This window comes from Mustela lutreola, chromosome 1 (genome assembly GCF_030435805.1).
Source record: "Mustela lutreola isolate mMusLut2 chromosome 1, mMusLut2.pri, whole genome shotgun sequence".
Taxonomy (NCBI): domain Eukaryota; kingdom Metazoa; phylum Chordata; class Mammalia; order Carnivora; family Mustelidae; genus Mustela; species Mustela lutreola.
The window spans coordinates 56,542,464-56,560,802 of record NC_081290.1 but is presented as its reverse complement, the minus strand read 5'-3'; the positions used below and the strand labels follow the sequence as shown (position 1 = coordinate 56,560,802).

The following is an 18,339-nucleotide window of genomic DNA, read 5'->3' as shown; positions in this document are numbered from 1 at the left end:
TCTTCCTCCTTTTCTTTTAAATATTGTGCAGCTCTCATGTGGCAGACTATGATAGCTGAGTAAAATGTCTGACCACTATTTTAAGAAAACCAGAGTCTTAGAAAAGAAAAAAAAAGTCAAAGTCTTGTAAAGAAGCAAACTACCCAATTAGGAGGATTCAAGCTCTAACCAGGATTCACCAAGAGAAAAACACTCTATGTTTTCAAAAAACTCAAAGCATTTATATACAGGCAAAAACCCAAAAGAAAGATTTCACCAAAGTAAGATTAACTTTTAGTCTGTGGAATACAGGTTGATTATTTTCTACTTCCCCTTTATAAAACAATGCCGGTCTCACTAAATTCTCAACCCAATGTAGGGTGGTAACTCACTGTCTGAAAAAACAGGTTCCTTCATGGGCAGCCACATGGGCAGTGAAGACAGTTCAAAATGGCTACAGGGAGCTTTGCGGAGAATTTCAGAGTAAGAGCACACTAGGAAGCTCTTTGTACAAAAATGAACGAAAAACACTGAGACACAAACTGCAGATATTCAATTTGAGAATACTTCTCTTAAAATTCATTCTCAGAGTAGGGATTTCTTAAAATTTACATGGGCAAATAATTATTTCAAAATAATCTGCTTAATTAATAAGATAGCTCTTGTGACTCTTTAGAATTAAAAAAACCTGTAATTAGAAACACCAAAAGGACAGAAATGTCAGCTGGCCTTTCTGTCTTGCAGGAGCTCTCGTCCGGAAGGACTTCGCAAGTTGTACAGGTACTGCGCAGTGCACCTGGGCACTGTGCCCACGGTCTCAGTCTATCCTCCCCTCCACTCTGAGAGGCAAGAAGCACCCTCTCACCCCTGCTCTGCAGTGAGATTCAAGAGCCTGCCTGGTTTGTGAGCAGCAGAGGCAGGGTCAGACTTCAGCCTGCAGAAGACACAACTCTGAAAATGGAAGCACTGTTTCTATTATGACACCTGTTACTCATCCTTCCAGCCTCAACCCTGCTACTGGATTTGGCCTTATACATATATATTTTTAAAGATTTTATTTATTTATTTGACAGAGTGAGAGATCACAAATAGGCAAGAGAGGGAGACAGAGGAGGGGGAAGCAGACTCCCCTCTGAGCAGAGAGCCCAATGTGGGGCTCGTTCCCAGGATCCTGAGATCATGACCTGAGCCGAAGGCAGAGGCTTAATCCACTGAGTCACCAGATGCCCCTTATACATATTTAAAAAAAAAAAAAAGAAAGAAAGAAAAGAAAAAAAAAAGATTTAACATAGGTTTAAACATCTGAACTTCAATGTTAAGAAAACTACAAAATGGCACTGATTCTATTAGGTGCTCCACGAAACATCACAGGCTAGTGAACATTTCCACAACCAACACTTCCCACATTCATTTTGGATCTAGTACTATGACTCTTCATCATTTGAAAGTGACTCACCTCAAAAGAAATAAATAAAAACACCAACCTCTCTCCCTGGAGAATGAAGCAGGGTTTCTTAACCTTTTAAAAATCTGTCCATTTTTAACAAAATACCCTGTCTTCCTTTTGAGATTTCAAAATGAATAAAATTTTATGGCTAAAGTTAAAATAGCACAATTGTGGAATATGCCTCTATGAATTACACAAACCATCTCTTGGCAATTCTGAATACCATCTCCTCCACCATGACCATCACACAGCACCCACTGGTGGGGGCTGGCTGACCTAGAGCAAAGCAGGAAGCAGTGTTTCCCTTTTTTAATCTGGTCTCACAATTTACAAAGCTCAGGTCTCCTGAAAGAGCAGAGACCACATCTGGCTCAATTCTATACTGGGGATTAAAGGTCATTAGGAAGGATATCTTCCCCCAAGAATTTATAATCTAGTAAGCTGGACAGACTGTGCAGTAAGTGCTGGTGAATGATGTGTTCCAGAGACACTGGAGAAGAAATGAAGTCTGGGCAGGGTGGGCAGGAACAGGGGTGAAACTGGGGACCGTGCACCCAGGGGAGGAGGAACAGAGTTAGCAAAGTACTCCCACAGAGGAGATAAGAGGGCACTAGATTTTGGCAGGCAGTAAGAAGGAACAGAAATTCAAACAAAGAGAAGAGCATGCTCAGGTGCAGCGTGAGCGGGAGGCTGTGTGGCCAGAATGTGATCATTACATAGAAGAGGGACAAAAACCATCTTCAGTAATTACTAAGAAACATATACCTTTATCCCGTGTTCCAGGAGTTCTTAACAAACCCACATGCAGAGATCCATTATTAGAAGAAAGGATTAACATTCTTAGGAGAATACTTTATAAATTTAAAGTTTACAAATGACTGACTTTGAAAGCAATTACTGCTTCAAGGTCATCCCTATAATAAGTTTTATTCACCTGAATTCAAAAATTCATACCCTCAAGAAGTCTGTACTCCAGGAAGAGGCAAACAATGATTACCGGGACGCAGGGGCCTTTATAACAAGCAACAATGCGTATAAGTATGTAACCGCAGAAAACAAAGTAATATGGATGAAAGCCTTCATAATAATCACAATCTACACCTGACATGTATTTTAACATAAGGAATAAATTTCTTAAGAGGCAAATAAAGAAATAAATTAAAGATTTTAATTTGTAGAAAGACTATATACATGGAAAGGTCCTTGGATTTTTCTTGCTTCTTTTACAGTCATGTCAAATACCGTTATACTGTAAGCACTTGGCCAACATTAATTTCTTGAATACTCCCACCAAACCTTGAGGCAGGGACCATGACTTGACATTTGCAAAAAGCAAACAGCGCTGCAGTGGGCTGGGCATGCCCTGAGGACCTAAGGCACATCTGCGAGTCATGCTGAGGAACAGAGGTGTGGCAGCTGCTGCCGGCCATGATCACACCACCACACCACTTCTCAGCTCAAACCTCCTTTTTTAGGGAGTGATCAGCACACTACAGCAGGCTGAGTAAGCAGCGAGACAGAGAAGAAGGATAATGGTCTGCTACAGCACAACGGAAAGAGGGAAGAAAAGAGATTTAAAACTCTTTCCAACGCTAACACAAGAGAAGTAAGTTACTGATTCAAAAAGATAAACACAAGCCCATGGTGCCAAGTTCACAAGCTATGTTTTAACTACATCAGTGAATGGGGTAGAGCCTAAAGTCTTCGGCTGGTTGTCCTAGAACCTCCGCATGGGTCCTATATGTCCAACAGGTAGCGGGGTCCCAGGCCATGAGGCCCTGGATGCCGGGCTGCTCCCCCATCACCTCCAAGTCCCACTTCTGGAGAGGGCTGCTGGTGCTGTTGTTAAACGGGCCCTGTCCTCCAAGAGAGTTAAGAAAGGCTAAGACTGTTGCAGAGTCAGGCCTCTGACTCCAAGCAGGGGGTAATAAACCTCAGAACCGGAGGAATATCAGCCTAGGCTGCCCAGATGCTAGATTCTGAGAAATGCAGATCCCCATGATTTTCTGACTTCTGAGCAGGCTTGTGGTAGGACTTTTGAGTCAGGGATTGTCACAGACAAGAGTTGCATCATAAGAAGAACTGAGGGGAATGATTCCCCAAACTCACTTCCTTGAAATTAGCAACTTAGCAGGATGCCCAAGAAATTGCTGCCATACACGTGGGTCTGGGTAAGTTCTCAATACAGTTTCACCATGAAATCCCAGGACTGTTTTTCCTGAAATAAAGGTGAAATGATGGCTGTGACTATCTTTTGTTTATACACACTCACACAGAAACAATGAAAAGCCTTTCTGTGATATTTTGAATAAATTCATTGTTTTGAAAATGACTTGTGAATTATTTTTTCCAAATACTGCCTCCCCTACCCCCGACCCTGAACCCTCAAGAAAGCAACTCTAAGTTCCTCCCCTAGGTAAGTACAATTTCCCTTTTTGTGAAGCTTCCCATTTGCTCCTGTTTCCTCTGCTCCTCACATGCAAACTCATTCAGAGTCATGGACTATCAGCTCTCTCAAGATGTCCCAGTCCAACCACATAGTCTCTGACAAAGAAAGTCAAAGCCTAGGGAAGTTCAATGCCTTGATCAGGCCACTAGCCTATCACCTGCAGAGCTGAGAAGAAAAGTTAACATTACTGAATCTTGAACCCCAATTTCCTGTATCATGGTAAACTTTGTCCATTTCAATAACAGCAATAGTCTATGTGGAAAAATAACAACAGTCTATACCCACAGCAATACTTAACACCCAACAAATTTAAAGCTTAGGAAAATTTACTAGATTTTTTAAGATTTTATTCATTTTATTTGTCAGAGAGAGAGAGAGAGCAAGCGTGTACGTGCACACAAACAGGAGGAACAGCACGCAGAAGGAGAAGCAGGTCCCTGCCAAGCAGGGAGTCCGATGTGGGACTTGATCCCAGAACCCTGGGATCATGACCTGAGCTGAAGGCAGATGCCCAACCAACTGAACCACCCAGGCGTCCCCAAATTTACTAGATTCTTAAGACAACAAAGCAGTTCCACTGAAGACTAAGAGGTTGAGTTTCATTTTTGAAAAAAAAGTATTAAATAACTATGGTAAGAACGAAATGAAAAAAATGCCAAAAAGCAGAAAATTACAAGGTAAGGAGAAGTTAAAAATATATTTTTGTTTTGGGGTGCCTGGGTAGCTCAGTGGGTTAAGGCCTCTGCCTTCGGCTTGGGTCATGATCCCAGGGCCCTCGGCTCGAGCCCCGCATCGGGCTCTCTGCTCAGCAGGGAGCCTGTTCCCCCCCCCCACGCCTACTTGTGATCTGTCTGTCAAATAAATAAAATCTTTAAAAAAATATATATATGTATATATTTTCGTTTTAGTTCTACCTTTTATGACAAGCAGTTACATAAACATATGGAAGTAATGGAAAGGAAGGAATTTTTATAAAAGTCTTCTTAATAATCACAACCTACCCCTGACATGTATCTAACACACTTTTTCCTTAAGAGGTAAAATAGATAAATCAATTTATTTTAATCCAAAGAAAGATTAGGCACATGGAAAGATCTTGAGCCTTTTTTGCTTCTCTTATTGCTAATCTATGTTGATCATCGCTATTTGAATTTTTCAGAAGCAGAGCTGTGAGGGGTGACTAACCCAATCACCATTCTCGATCTGTCATTTCCTTTATTGGAGAAGTATTACATCCACTGTCCTTAGTCTCCTAGGCAGCTGGGGATGTCTGTGGAACTCACTCTGGCCAATAAGACACACACAAAAGGAAGTGTGCAGGAGCACATCTGGGAAAGCTTCTAATTCTTTATAAAAGGGACATTCAAGTGGTGGCACTGTCTCCTCTTCTTTTGGGTGATAATGCAGAGGCATCGCCTGAGGTCGCAGCTGTCATCTTTCTATTAAAAGGCAACAAGCAAGAGGACTGAAAGCCAATTTACCAATGATGGCAAAATGGAAACATAAAAAGGATTCTGAGTCCAGACTGGCTTCATTAATCAGCTGGAACAAAAGTGATCTCCCTTCTCTAGACTTGTCAAAAAACTTTTCAAACCTGTTTAAGCCACTGTTAGGTAGTCTGTCACAGATGCAGGTAAAAGCATTCCTAAGAAATCCTCCCAAAGCTAGTTTGCACTGCTTAGTCTGACCACTCACAGTTACCTGGACTCGGCCTCTCCTCCCAGTGTACCTGTCCTTTCCTGTCCCTAACAGTTTCCCATCTCTGGATCTTCCTAGCACATCCCCAAGCCCTAAAAATGCGGGTGCAAAATCAACCTCCTTTACTTGTTACCTTGCAATGCATTACCTTCGCAAGTCTGGAGGTAAGTTCTGCACTTGTATACTGCCGAAGTGCCTGGAGTACTCAAAACTGGTACTCAAAACTGACTGAGAAAAATAAAAAATAAGTGAGTAAGTGATGTGTAGTTCTCCAAATTGGTGTTTGAGTGTATTCGGGAATTTTAAAGACTACTTTGGCAAGCATTTCCTTCCTATTTACTGCAGTTTGGGATTCACACAGATGACAAAATTAGCTCTTGACAAGGGTATTGTTCCCATGGGGTCAAAATGCAGCACAAACATCAACATGACTGCCATGTCGGGGCAGATGGCAAAAATGGGCCTTAACGAGAACAGGTATCGCATGAGGCTTGGAGGGAAATGGAATGCTAACTCATTAAAAGTGCCTGTGATGTAAATAAATATTTAAGTAGCTTGGATAAAATGGACGAGTCAAATCAGGCTAGGGGCCAGTGAGCACTTACCAGGAATTTTCTAAGAAACTGGTGATCCTGTCCTGAGTTCACAAAGTTTCTAAACTGTTGTTGTCTGACCTAATCATATGTTCCAAGTCATGTGCCTGCTGAGACCAGACTCTAGAGGGCCTGACAGAAAATGTCAGGGTGATAGGCTGTACTCTCTTTTGACCATCAGCGAATCCTTCATGAAACACACACATAGTTTACTTACTTAGTTTACTCTAAGACAGCATGGTTACAAAGACAGAGGGAAGACAAGAGTTCTCCCCCAAAATGCCTGTGGTCAACAACCCAAGAAGGCAGAGAGTCAGAAAAGCACATCCATTGCTGGGTTAGAAAAGTCAAATTTAGCAGCAAGTGAAGCAGGAAAATTACAAGTCTAACATTAGATCAAAGTGGGACATGGAGGAGCCATGGGAACCAGACCCCTCCCAGTCATCCCTTGCTGTACAGGGATGCCTCAGATGACAGCTACCCCTCTTGTGAGGAGACACCCTCTGGAATGCAACCTGGAGACAAGAAACCTTTCCAAATTTCTCTTGTTCTCCTAGGGCAGGGCATTCCCCAAATTGCTGAGGTGATGACTATAAAATATTTTAAAACATTTATAAAGGGCTCACCCCATAATTAACATACAGATGAAAAAACTAAGGCAAATGGAAAGAAGTGAACGGCTCAAGGCCTTGCAGCTAATAAATGGTGGAGTGGAGGTGCAAATCTGGGCAGAATGGCTTTAGAGTTCATGCCCTTGACCACTGCACTATCCTGTGTCTCTGTTTAGACTGCAGAGAAAGTGTAGTTCAGAATCCTCTGCTGTACAAAGAAAACAATACAGCCCCCACACAGATCACACACAGTGAGTAACAGATCCAGGAAGAGAACCCAAGGGGGATGTGGGTGCAGGCAGAAAGGGATTTGTGACGGAAAAAAAGAAATGCTCCCCAAGGTCAAAAAAACACTCCAAAATTTTATCCCTTCACATCAGAATGAGAAGTTCAAATGTGAAAAAAGTGGCAGAGGAAATACTATTATTTTCTCCAAATAACAGTATTTCCTCTAAATAATGGTATTTCCTCTGGCACTAGTAGTACTGGAAATACTATTTTGAATATATAAGCAATTTACCTGTTTTGAATGCCAAGTATATGTTTTACCACTGAGAAAATTACACAAAAATTCTGGAATTTTTTTTACATTAAAAGATACTCAGATGACCACTTTCTTGACCTGAAAGTATAAACACTAATTATGTGTTTTATAGCTTGTGCAACCTTTGTAGAAGCAAAGTGCTCTTTAATCGTCAAGTTTCTCCTCCTGAAAAGGCTACATGAAAATATCATAGCATTTACCAAAAAACAAGAAAAAAAAAAGAATACAGCATTTTACATTAAAAGTATGTTATATTCTACATCAGGGAAAGGTATTAATATATTAGGTATTATCAATCAGACAGCAAATTTACTGACATGAACATCTAGATAGCCCCCCAACTCTTATAATAAAAGCCTAGTGAAACCCTACTCACCACATAAAGGTCTGGGAGACACCAGGGGGAACTCACCCTGTTAGGAGATATTTACACCTGTAATTAAACTGAAATCGAACTCTGCTTTCCTTTACATTTCACTTACTCTGAGACAGTAAGAAGAAATCACTCTAAACTGAAAAATGCGCCACCTTTCTGTACATTTTAAGCAATAAAGCTTCTGAAGTGTTGTTCTAAGAGAATAAATTAAATTTCCCTAAACAGGCCCAAAGCAAAAGCCTCTGTAATAGGAAACAGGATTAGAAAATTATTACAATTATGCATGAGCACTGTTAATTCAACTTTTCTGACGTTATACCTCTTAAATACAAACAAATAAAACCAAAGCTTTATGACTAAAAGCTTCCTCTTGTACATGCAATGCACTCTGATAATTTTCCATTTTTTTCTTTGGAAAAAAAAAAAATCCTAATTGACAGCAACCTACCTCATTGGTTACTCATCCCATCAGTGGTCCCTTAATACAGCATTTTTTTTTTTTAAGATTTTATTAATTTATTTGACACAGAAAGAGAGATCACAAGTAGGCAGAGAGAGAGAGAGAGAGAGAGAGGCAGAAGCAGGCTCCCTGCCGAGTAGAGAGCCCGATGCGGCTCGATCCCAGGACCCTGAGATCATGACCTGGGCTGAAGGCAGAGGCTTAACCCACTAAGCCATCAAGGTGCCCCGGTTTTTTTTTTTTTTTAAAGATTTTTTTTTATTTGACAGACAGCAATCACAAGTAGGCAGAGAGGCAGGCAGAGAGAGAGGAGGAAGCAGGCTCCCCACTGAGCAGAGAACCCAGTGCGGAGCTCGATCCCAGAACCCTGGGATCATGACCTGAGCCAAAGGTAGAGGCTTCAACCCACTGAGCCACCCAGGCACCCAATACAGCATGGTTTGAAAAACAGTTTGGTTTATACTGACGTCTTATCAAGACTTGCAGGCATCTTCCCTAGAAGAGAACACTCACAATAACAAACTTGAAATGCTCACAAGTTTCTGTGAAAAATCTACTAAGGAACTGCTTAGCATGTCAGTGTGGTTGGTACAGACAAGAGAAGGATGTGTGTATTGACCCAGCCTCTGACGAGCTCACCATCATGAGGGCTGTGGCTGCTGTTCATCATTTCTGCCACATAAGGGGTAGTAAAAGGGGCCAGACACACACCTCTTGCTTTGAAAAAATCCCCTGGGTGCATCCACAGTTTGGCTGAGGACTGAAGGCAAATCTCTGTGCACTCTCCAGAGGAAAATGGGAATCCACAACTGTCCAGAGAGGTGAGAGAAAAATCTTCCCTCAAAGAGACCAGGTGGGTAAAAGCTGACTGTGGCTGGCACTGTCCTGTACAAAGATACAGGCCCCAGCCAACCTCCCTCCAATTCCTTCTGCAGTGTATCCTCACACTTCTCTACTTGGCTTATCACTGGAAAGAAAAAGTGAGCTCAGAAAATAAGTTAATGTGTTTAAGAAAGACATAAGAATTAATAATACTATTATTATTACTGGCAAGCAAAAGAAACATTACCCCCCATCCCTGGCCAAATTCTCAAATAAATTCCAACATAGAAAATTGAGGTGCTGCTGCACTGGGGGAGCAGTGGTGCTGAGAGCACTCCCACACTCCTCCCTCTCACCAACCAGGCCTTGACTCTTCATTGGAACCAGAGCCTCCCTAGAGAAGCAGCCACACAATCATAACTAAGCACCGGTAATGATCCCGACCACAGGCAACCGTTGTCTCACGGCCATGACGGCTCTCTCTCCAGTCCGTGTTTGCTCTCATCCCTCCCTCCCTTAACACAGAACGCCCTAAAACTGCAGCAGGTAACCTGCCGTCAAGAACCCATGTGAAGCAACACTTTTCAAACTGTCCCTCTATAGCTGCCTCCCTCCCCTGTACCACACAGATGGACTGTTGGAAGTAAAAGACCATGAGCCCGACCCACTGGGTCCTCACTCCTCAATGTCTCCCGCCCCTCTTGTTACCATAGAACACTCTGACTGAGCTAAACAGCAACTCCTCTGACAGCCACTCCAACAGAAAGTAAGATTTTAAGGAACTGATCAAACTATTAAAAGTTTTATGTTACTATAAAAGTACAAAACCGTGTTCTGATACTGATTTTGATACTGATAATTCAGCCAAAGCTGAATTATTTCTTAATAATATTTCTTCCTTTCTAGTGAGAAATCTTGGAATTGCTCAGATGTACCAACTTCAGCAATGCAGAGGGAAAAGAGTGGCCTCCTGCCCTATCTGACTGGTCTTGCCAGACTGAGACAACCATGGGAAGTGTGCTTAGATCCAGTGCTGCTGTGGATACGCTGTCCCTAGGATGTGAGGTTTTCTGTGGCAAAGATGCAATGAATCGTCTTTTTCTTTGAATAGACTGTCATTTGTGTTTTTAAATAGGAGGGCTTTCTGAGAAATTAAAAGCTTTAAAAGGGTTGAAATTAAATAATTTGTCATGCTGAATGGAAAATATACTGCTCCTAGTACAATAAAACTGATGAGAACTAAAGGAGTAGGTAGAGATTAATTCCTTGAAAAAACTGACCTGGCTGGCACACAAGTGGAAATATGGTAAGTTTAACAAAGAGCAAAGTTAAGAAACACTGGATCTTACTTACACTTAAAATACAAGTTTTAAAGCCTCTTCCTGGATAGGAATTCCTACTCCCAATATATTTAATTACATATGATCATATTATTTCCAATATTTTTTTTGAATTTTGTTTTAAAGATTTATTTATTTGACAGAGAGACAGGCAGAGAGAGAGAGAGAGAGAGAGAGAGAGAGAGGGAAGCAGGCTCCCTGCTGAGCAGAGAGCCAGATGTGGGACTCGATCCCAAGACCCTGAGATCATGAGCTGAGCCGAAGGTAGCGGCTTAACCCACTGAGCCACCCAGGCGCCCTTTTGAATTTTTTTTAAAAGATTTTATTTATTTGACAGAGACAGAGATCACAAGTGGGCAGAGAGGCAGGCAGAGAGAGAGAGAGGAAGCAGGCTCCCTGCTGAGCAGAGAGCCCGACGCAGGGCTCAATCCCAGGACCCTGAGATCAAGACCCGAGCCGAAGGCAGAGGCTTTAACCGATGAGCTACCCAGGCGCCCCTATTTCCAATATTTTAAAAACTCAACTCAAGCTGTTGACAATTTACTTTCATATAATTAACATGTTAACATAACTTTCAAAATAATGTCTGGTAATAGAAAAAAAAATAGTACCTTTTCCAATTCTCTTGGTATTCGCATACAAGTGTATACTCTTTCTCTTCTTTCTGTATACTTGGCCTCATTATGTTCAAGGAAGTACCCTCTTGTTAGTTCAGCACTGAGGAACCTCAACAATGAAAGCTCTACAGGAAAAGAAAATGACACAAAACAAAAAGAACAGTATTTATCAAGAAACTTACATGCTAGCTGGGGCTGTAGATAACACATATATAAAACAAAAAGAGAATAAAACAAAGCAATCTATAATTCTGTGCCGAGCACTAAACAGCTACATACAAATGATCAGCAAATGTTATTGACAAAATTGCTACTCTGTGTGGTATAAAGGGAAAATGCCACAGGAATATAAAAGGAATGATTACCATGAGCCAGAATAGTTACAAAACTGTACAAGAGCCCAGTCTTGGGTCTTATAGGTGATATAGGACCTGGACTGGTAGATATGAGAGAATAAAGATCAGGTATATATAAAATGGATAAATGTGTATGTCTGTACCCATATATATGATTCTACATATGCTAAAAGAGAGACAAGTCACCTGAACAGGCATTGCTCAGGTCCAAAAACCAACCTGGGTGAACTGTATTGATATACTTCTTTCTTCAGCCTCAGAGATCCTGCATAAGTATCTAAATAATGACAGTTCCCTAGGTGAAGGCTTACCAACAGGATAATCATCATACTAAATCATACAAAGTAGAACCTCAACAAGATCTGAAAGACTTCCCTTTCCTTGGGTTTATCCCCCTCTTTTCTCTGTTTCTCCAAAACAAATTCACCCAGAATCATCTTGTCTCAAATGAAAATAAGGCCAAAGAAGGTTAAGTACTTTCCCCTGGGCTATAACGGGGAGTCTTAGGGATAAGAAGCTGAAGCTCCAACCCCTTCGAAAATGTCACACTTCCCTGAGAGCCCATCACCTAACTGACTTTTCTGGAGCCCTGATTCCCATTACCTTCCTATTTTTACTCCCCAGGAGGCCAAGCCCTCTTCCAGAAGTCAGGATACCAAAGGTCTCAATTTGTCCTCAGCTCTGCTGGCCCTTGTAGTCCTTTTACTAAATACAGTGTTGGTGTTCCCTCCAAAAAATGACCAAGAGGGAAAGTGGACTTCATTTATGAGTACTGACTCATGGAGAGCATCTTAGGTGAGTACCAGGATTTAAAGTCTGCAGGTATGGGGAAGAGTCTAGTGTCAGAAACACCCTTGAAAAGCCCTCAGGGAGACCTGGAAGGAGACTTACTACCTCCTGGTGGGCCTAAAACAGCTTACTTCCTCCAGCACTGAACAGATGGCTAGTTCTCTGAGCATCAGGCCAAATGGTCTACTCATGTAGAGAAGTTATATTACACAAAAAAACACACACATGCGTGCATACATTTCTTTAAATTCCAGATTTGTCATCTCTCTGGAGAGTTAGTGATACCATGAGAGTTATCTAGGGATTGAAACAAACGGAGAGAAAAGCAGACTTCCACCCACTCCAGCCTCATGCTGGGCAGGCCGAATTATCAAATGCACTGAAAGCATCATGCTCTCGGTGCATTTATATGAGACTGACGTGCTACCTACTGCGCTAACGAGGCACCTTCTCGGTGCATTTATAGTTGAAGCCATGGACACCAGAGGTAAACTGTATTGTTTACATATTAACAGATATTCCGATTAGAAGGCCTCAGTATCACCAAATCCATACAGAGTACAATTTTTGATTGGGAAATTTCTAATATATTATAGTTGACTAGATCCAGAACATGATCTGCTGTATGAAGGGAAGAAAAAGAAAGCCTTCTGAGCTGCAAACAAGAAGAGCCAAACCAATGAAAGACAAAAATCATACTCTTGGGGCACCTGGGTGGCTCAGTTGGTTGTGTCTGACCTCGGGTCAGGTCATGATCTCGGGGTCCTGGGATGGAGTTCCACACAGAGCTCCCTGCTCAGCACGGAGTCCACTTGTCCCTCTTCCTCCCCCTCTGCCCATGTCCCTGCTTGTGTTCTCTCTTTCGCAAATAAAATTTTTTTAAAAAATGTGTGTATATATATATATACACACACACACACACACACTCTTACTCAGTTTAGTCTTCTAATTAGAAAGCAAAGGGTGTGTGTATGTGTGTGTGTGTGTGTGTTTAAGATTTTGTTTATTTACACAAGCCAGAGGATGAGTGCGTGAGCACAGAGGCAAAGGGAGAAGCAGACTCCCCGCTGAGCAGGGAGGCCAGTATGGGGGGGCTCCATCCCAGGACCCTGGGATCATGACCAGAGTCAAAGGCAGAAGCTTAACTGACTGAGCCACTTAGGTACCCCGGAAAGCAAAGAAGTTCTGATTAATATATATATATATATATATATATATATATATATATATATATATATATATATAAAATAAATATCAATCCTTTCATGTAAAAATTAAGAAGTAGCAGGTGCCTCTGAGGGCAGGAGAGACTTCTTACTTACATGCTCACACTACTTTTCACTGACTGACTTACACTACTTCTCACCGACACCAGCGAGCCCCAAAGGTCACTTCACCATGATTCCTGTTCCACCCTCCAGCACAGGCGCTCCTCTCTCTAACTGCCCGACTTGTCAGACCTGGGTGTCTTTGGCAGCTCCTCCACCTCCACTCGACCTGTAAGTGTTTGCTGGTTTGGTGTTCCAGTCACTGTGTCCTAACAAAGCACCAGTTACAGTGAAACCCTGGCCATCCTTGAAAGCTGTTATCTACTGGTGTGTCCTCTTCTTTTTCCTATTCTTCTTAAACAGTCTAAGGTTAAAGCCATCATCTGAACCCTGAAGTTACCATATCTGATCCCAGGAACCTGGACCCGTATTTCCAGCTGCCTCCTGGGCAACTCCACCTGGCCCCCTACCCCTACCTTGAATTGGCAAATGGAGCTCAGGATCTTCACCCACAATCTACCCCCTGCAGCCCTGAATTTAGCTTGTGCACCACCAGTGACAGAGCTCTATTTTAGAAGCTTGGGGCTACTCTCCTCTCACGAAGCCCCACTGCCTTGTCATCTGCGACATTTATTCACTTACCCCCTCTCTATATGTCACTCTAGTTTGGTCCTCCTCATCCCCCTCTAGTTCCCACCTAAGCTTCCTGACTCATGCCCTTTTTTCCAGTCTTTCCTCCCTTCAGTCCTAACCCTGCCAGGCAGCCAGAACCAACATGCTCACAGAACAGCTGCGGGCCCCCTTCAATGCTCTCTGCCACCTGCAGGCCAGGCCCTACACCTTCCTGGTGGTGACACCAGATCCCTTACAACTTGGCCCCTGGCTATGTTTTCAGTCATGCCTCACACCTGCCTCCGCTGAATCTTTAGGTCACAATTCTCTAGTTATACTACTTTATATTTCTTGTAAACAGGACAGTTGGTTGACACGGTTCAATGGCCCAAGAATTTCCTTCCAGTTTCCCTTAGGAGACCACACACAGATGCCTGCTCTGTGAAGCCATCCCAAGGTCTTCCGGACAGAAGGCAGCCTCTCCCCAACTCGGTTGGCATAGTGCCTGCCTGTTCTGGCACTTCTACCCACCACACTTTTTTGGGCCTGGTTTTGTCCTTTACTTTGCATCCTCAGGGTACAGCACGTCATATGTGTTCAACAAACGCTTGCTAAAAGACTATATGCATCAGAGAAGGAGGAAAAAGTCACAGAGAGGAGAGCGGCAGAGAGAACAAAAACAGGATCAGAAATCAGAAGTGGCAAAAGCAGAGAGAACATCAGATTCTTGAGAAAACAGCCTGCGACCGAGACTGGGAGTGAGTAGCAAACGAGTGACAAACTATGGTGCCTCAACGGACGCAGCCCCTCCCGAAGAAAAGGAGCCTCTGGGCTGTGTGCATGTCTAAGTGACGGTAAAGGGTCACGCAACAGGTATCCGAACGTCCACACTAAAAGCACGGGGTGGGGGCGTGCCAGGCTGACAGGCACAGCCAGTGAGTGCCCTGGGGTACGGTACAAGGATGCCGGTGTGATCCACAGGAAGGGCAGGGAGGACGGACACTGGGCAGCCTGCTAGTATGTCAGCTGTGTTAAGGAAATACAGAAACAGGTTTTTATAGAATTTTAAACTTAAAGCAGCAAATTAAATCAAAAGATTGAGACAGCTATACCCTGTTTATTTAGAAAATTATCCTTCACATTGGCATCTTCCCTGATGATGCAGTTGACTGAGTTTTACCATAATAAGAGTTTTGTTATGATCTATCAGAAAAGCAGGGATTAGTAATCAGAAGAATGGGGTTCTGGCATCCTCTCTATCACACATGAGTCCTGTGATCCTGCTCAAGTCATAGATCTCAGTTTCACGGGAGAGAAAACGAGGGTTTGAAGCAGTTTTAAAAAGCTGCCCAGGGTCCATGAAGGATGGCCAAGGGAGAGGATTTGTATGAAAGCACAAGACAACTGCAAAGCAGGACACAAGGTCTTAACTCCTTACTAGTAATTTCAGAGGCTCTGAGGTACTAATTCTACTTTGGGGGTTCCCTAGGGTTTACTGATGTTGCTTCTGCAATTCTGTTTTCAAAAATAAACAGTAATGTTGCAAATAAGTATAATCAACAAACTAACCTAATAACTAATTTTCTGTAAACAAGTCATATAATACAAACCTACAAAAGGTTCTTAACTATAATACAAATATAGAACGTGGTATGTGAGGATTCCACTTCTAGAAATGCAAGATTTTTAGTAATAAACACCCATTTAAATTCTGCAATGGAAAATTTAGAAGTATGCACTTAAAAAATCAAAATGATAAAGACATGTTTTTTGTGCACATGAGGCATATTCTACTGTTAGGTCTACTTTGCAGATGAAAAAACCAAGGGACAGAGAGGATAAGGAGGTTGCCAAGGTCACACAGGAAGAAAGCAGTAGAGCCATGATTCAAAATCAAGCAGTCTATCCTCAAGGCACTGGATCTGGCACTGGATTATTTTTTCAATTAAATTCAAGTTAGTTAACATACATTGTATTATTAGTCTCAGGGCCAGAATTCAGTGATTCATCAGTTGCATATAAAACCCAGTGCTCATTACATCACTTGTCCTCCTTACTGCCCCATCACCCAATTACCCATCCTCCCACCCACCTCCCCTCCAGCAACCCTGTTTGTTTCCTAGAGTTAAGAGTCTCTTATGGTTGGGGCGCCTGGGTGGCTCAGTGGGTTAAGCCGCTGCCTTCGGCTCAGGTCATGATCTCGGGGTCCTGGGATCGAGTCCCGCATCGGGCTCTCTGCTCAGCAGGAGCCTGCTTCCTCCTCTCTCTCTCTCTGCCTGCCTCTCTGCCTACTTGTGATCTCTCTCTGTCAAATAAATAAATAAAATCTTTAAAAAAAAAAAAAAAAAAAAAAGAGTCTCTTATGGTTTGCCTCTCTCTCTTGTTTTTATCTTGTTTTATTTTTTCCTTCCCTTCCCCTGTGTTCACCTGTTTGTTTCTTAAGTTCCACATATGAGTGAAATCATATGGTATTTGTCTATCTCTGATTTATTTCAATTAGCATAATACCCTCTTAGTTTCATCTACATCATGGCAAATGGCAAGATTTTGCCCTTTTTGGTGGCTGAGCAATATTCCATCTCTCTCTCTCTTTCACACACACACACACACACACACACATCTCTTTATCTATTCACCTGTCAATGGACATCTGGGCTCCTTCCATACTTTGGCTACTGTGGACACTGCTGCTATCAACACTGGGTTATACGTGGCACTAGATTATTTTGCCTATCATTGTCTCAGCTGCTTTTGTAAACAGGTCACTATGTACTTTCTAGAAAACTGGGATCACCACCCCCCATCCTCCTCTTTCTCTGTGTTTCACATATAGCACCCTGGGTTTACTTCTATGAAGTTAACATTGTTAACTGGTTGGCTCCCGTACCAGCTCGTGAGCTGTTTGAAAGCAGGCACCACAAATCCTGATCTTCACAATGTCCAGCCCTCAGTGAGGCCTGAATCTGAGAGAAGTGCCTGCATACAATTAATACCACACTGATGGGCAAGGGAATGGGTTTTTTTTTAAAGATACATTAAAGCAATATTTACAAAAGAACCAAGCTTCAGGGGACAAAGTATTTTGAAAACTTTATCTTACCTTCTCCCCACTCCTGTAAAACTGGCCCTGCTTAAAGGATTAGGATACTTCCACTTTATTCCAAGAGGCAACTTAAAAAGGTCTTGCACATAGTAGCTCATAAAATTCTCACAACAATTCTGAGAGCTAAAGAAAGCAGATAATGGCGTTCATGTTTTACAAATGAAGAAACTGAGGATCGTGGAGGTTAAGACACTTGTCCAAAGTCACTGAAAGGTCAAGATGCAAATTGGGAACAGAATCTGGATCTCTGACCTCCAAGTCCAGCGTTCTTTCTCCCCTACACCATAATTAGTATGCATCTATCCAACAATCACACAAGAGGAGATAACCTAGCCCTAATCTGACTTCAGCAGACCAGAAAGAACCCTTTGACTCAGACTAAAGGTGAAGGGGCTTATATTGCCCTGAAACCTGAGCTAGTAAGTTAGCCTTGCTGCTCTGTCGGCTGCTCCCACCTTCCCTAGCCATAGATACACTTTGTAGGATGCTACTTAATCTTCTGTTCCAAAGTATAGCTGTGGTTCACGGTTTTTGTTCTTGTTGTTTTAGACATTGTTCTCTAACATTCTACAGGTTTGTATGAACTTACTTGTCCTGTGATATTTGGGTATAGCTGCCTGGCTAATTACCTAAGAAGGATATATTGTTCTTTTACCTGTGGATGCCACCCCTCAAGCATTCTGCTAAGTCCACTTCAACTTCTTCCATACTGTGGTGGCATTTTATTCCTTCTTTGTAAAAGTGGCTCTATGTTTGTTATGCCAAACATCTGTCCTTATATTTTAAAAGCAAGCTATTTTCCAAATAAAATAATCCAAATGTTTATTTTCCAAACACTGACTTAACTTTTCAGATGTCAACCAATTTTAGCTCATTTATCTAGTTCTTACCAAGAAGAAATGTCAGCATATTTTTAAAAAATACTTATAACACAAACAAGTGCTTCTACATTAGAAGAACTAAGTTTTGCTACTTGTGAATATTTCACATAAGGAAAATAATACCAATCATACATCCAAATCAGTTCCTCTAGAGTTTTTTTTTTTTTTTAAGATTTTATTTATTTATTTGACAGACAGAGATCACAAGCAGGCAGAGGGCCGGCAGACAGAAAGGAGAAAGCAGGCTCCCCTTGGAGCAGAGAGCCCGATGTGGGGCTTGATCCCAGGACCCTGAGATCACGACCAGAGCCGAAGGCAGAGGCTTTAACCCACTGAGCCACCCAGGCGCTCCTCCTCCAGAGTATTTTTAATCAATATTCATCTTTTACTGCAG

At 42.2% G+C, this 18,339-nt stretch overlaps 1 protein-coding gene across 1 annotated transcript in view; it reads right to left on the bottom strand.

Moving 5' to 3' along the window:
- The window catches only part of TAPT1 (transmembrane anterior posterior transformation 1), a 65,482-nt gene that overhangs the window by 34,877 nt on the left and 12,266 nt on the right, over positions 1-18,339 (bottom strand). Inside the window, exon 2 of the mRNA XM_059165064.1 lies at positions 10,931-11,061. Coding sequence (XP_059021047.1) covers positions 10,931-11,061 — 131 coding nt within the window. The remainder of the gene's footprint in view (positions 1-10,930; positions 11,062-18,339) is intronic.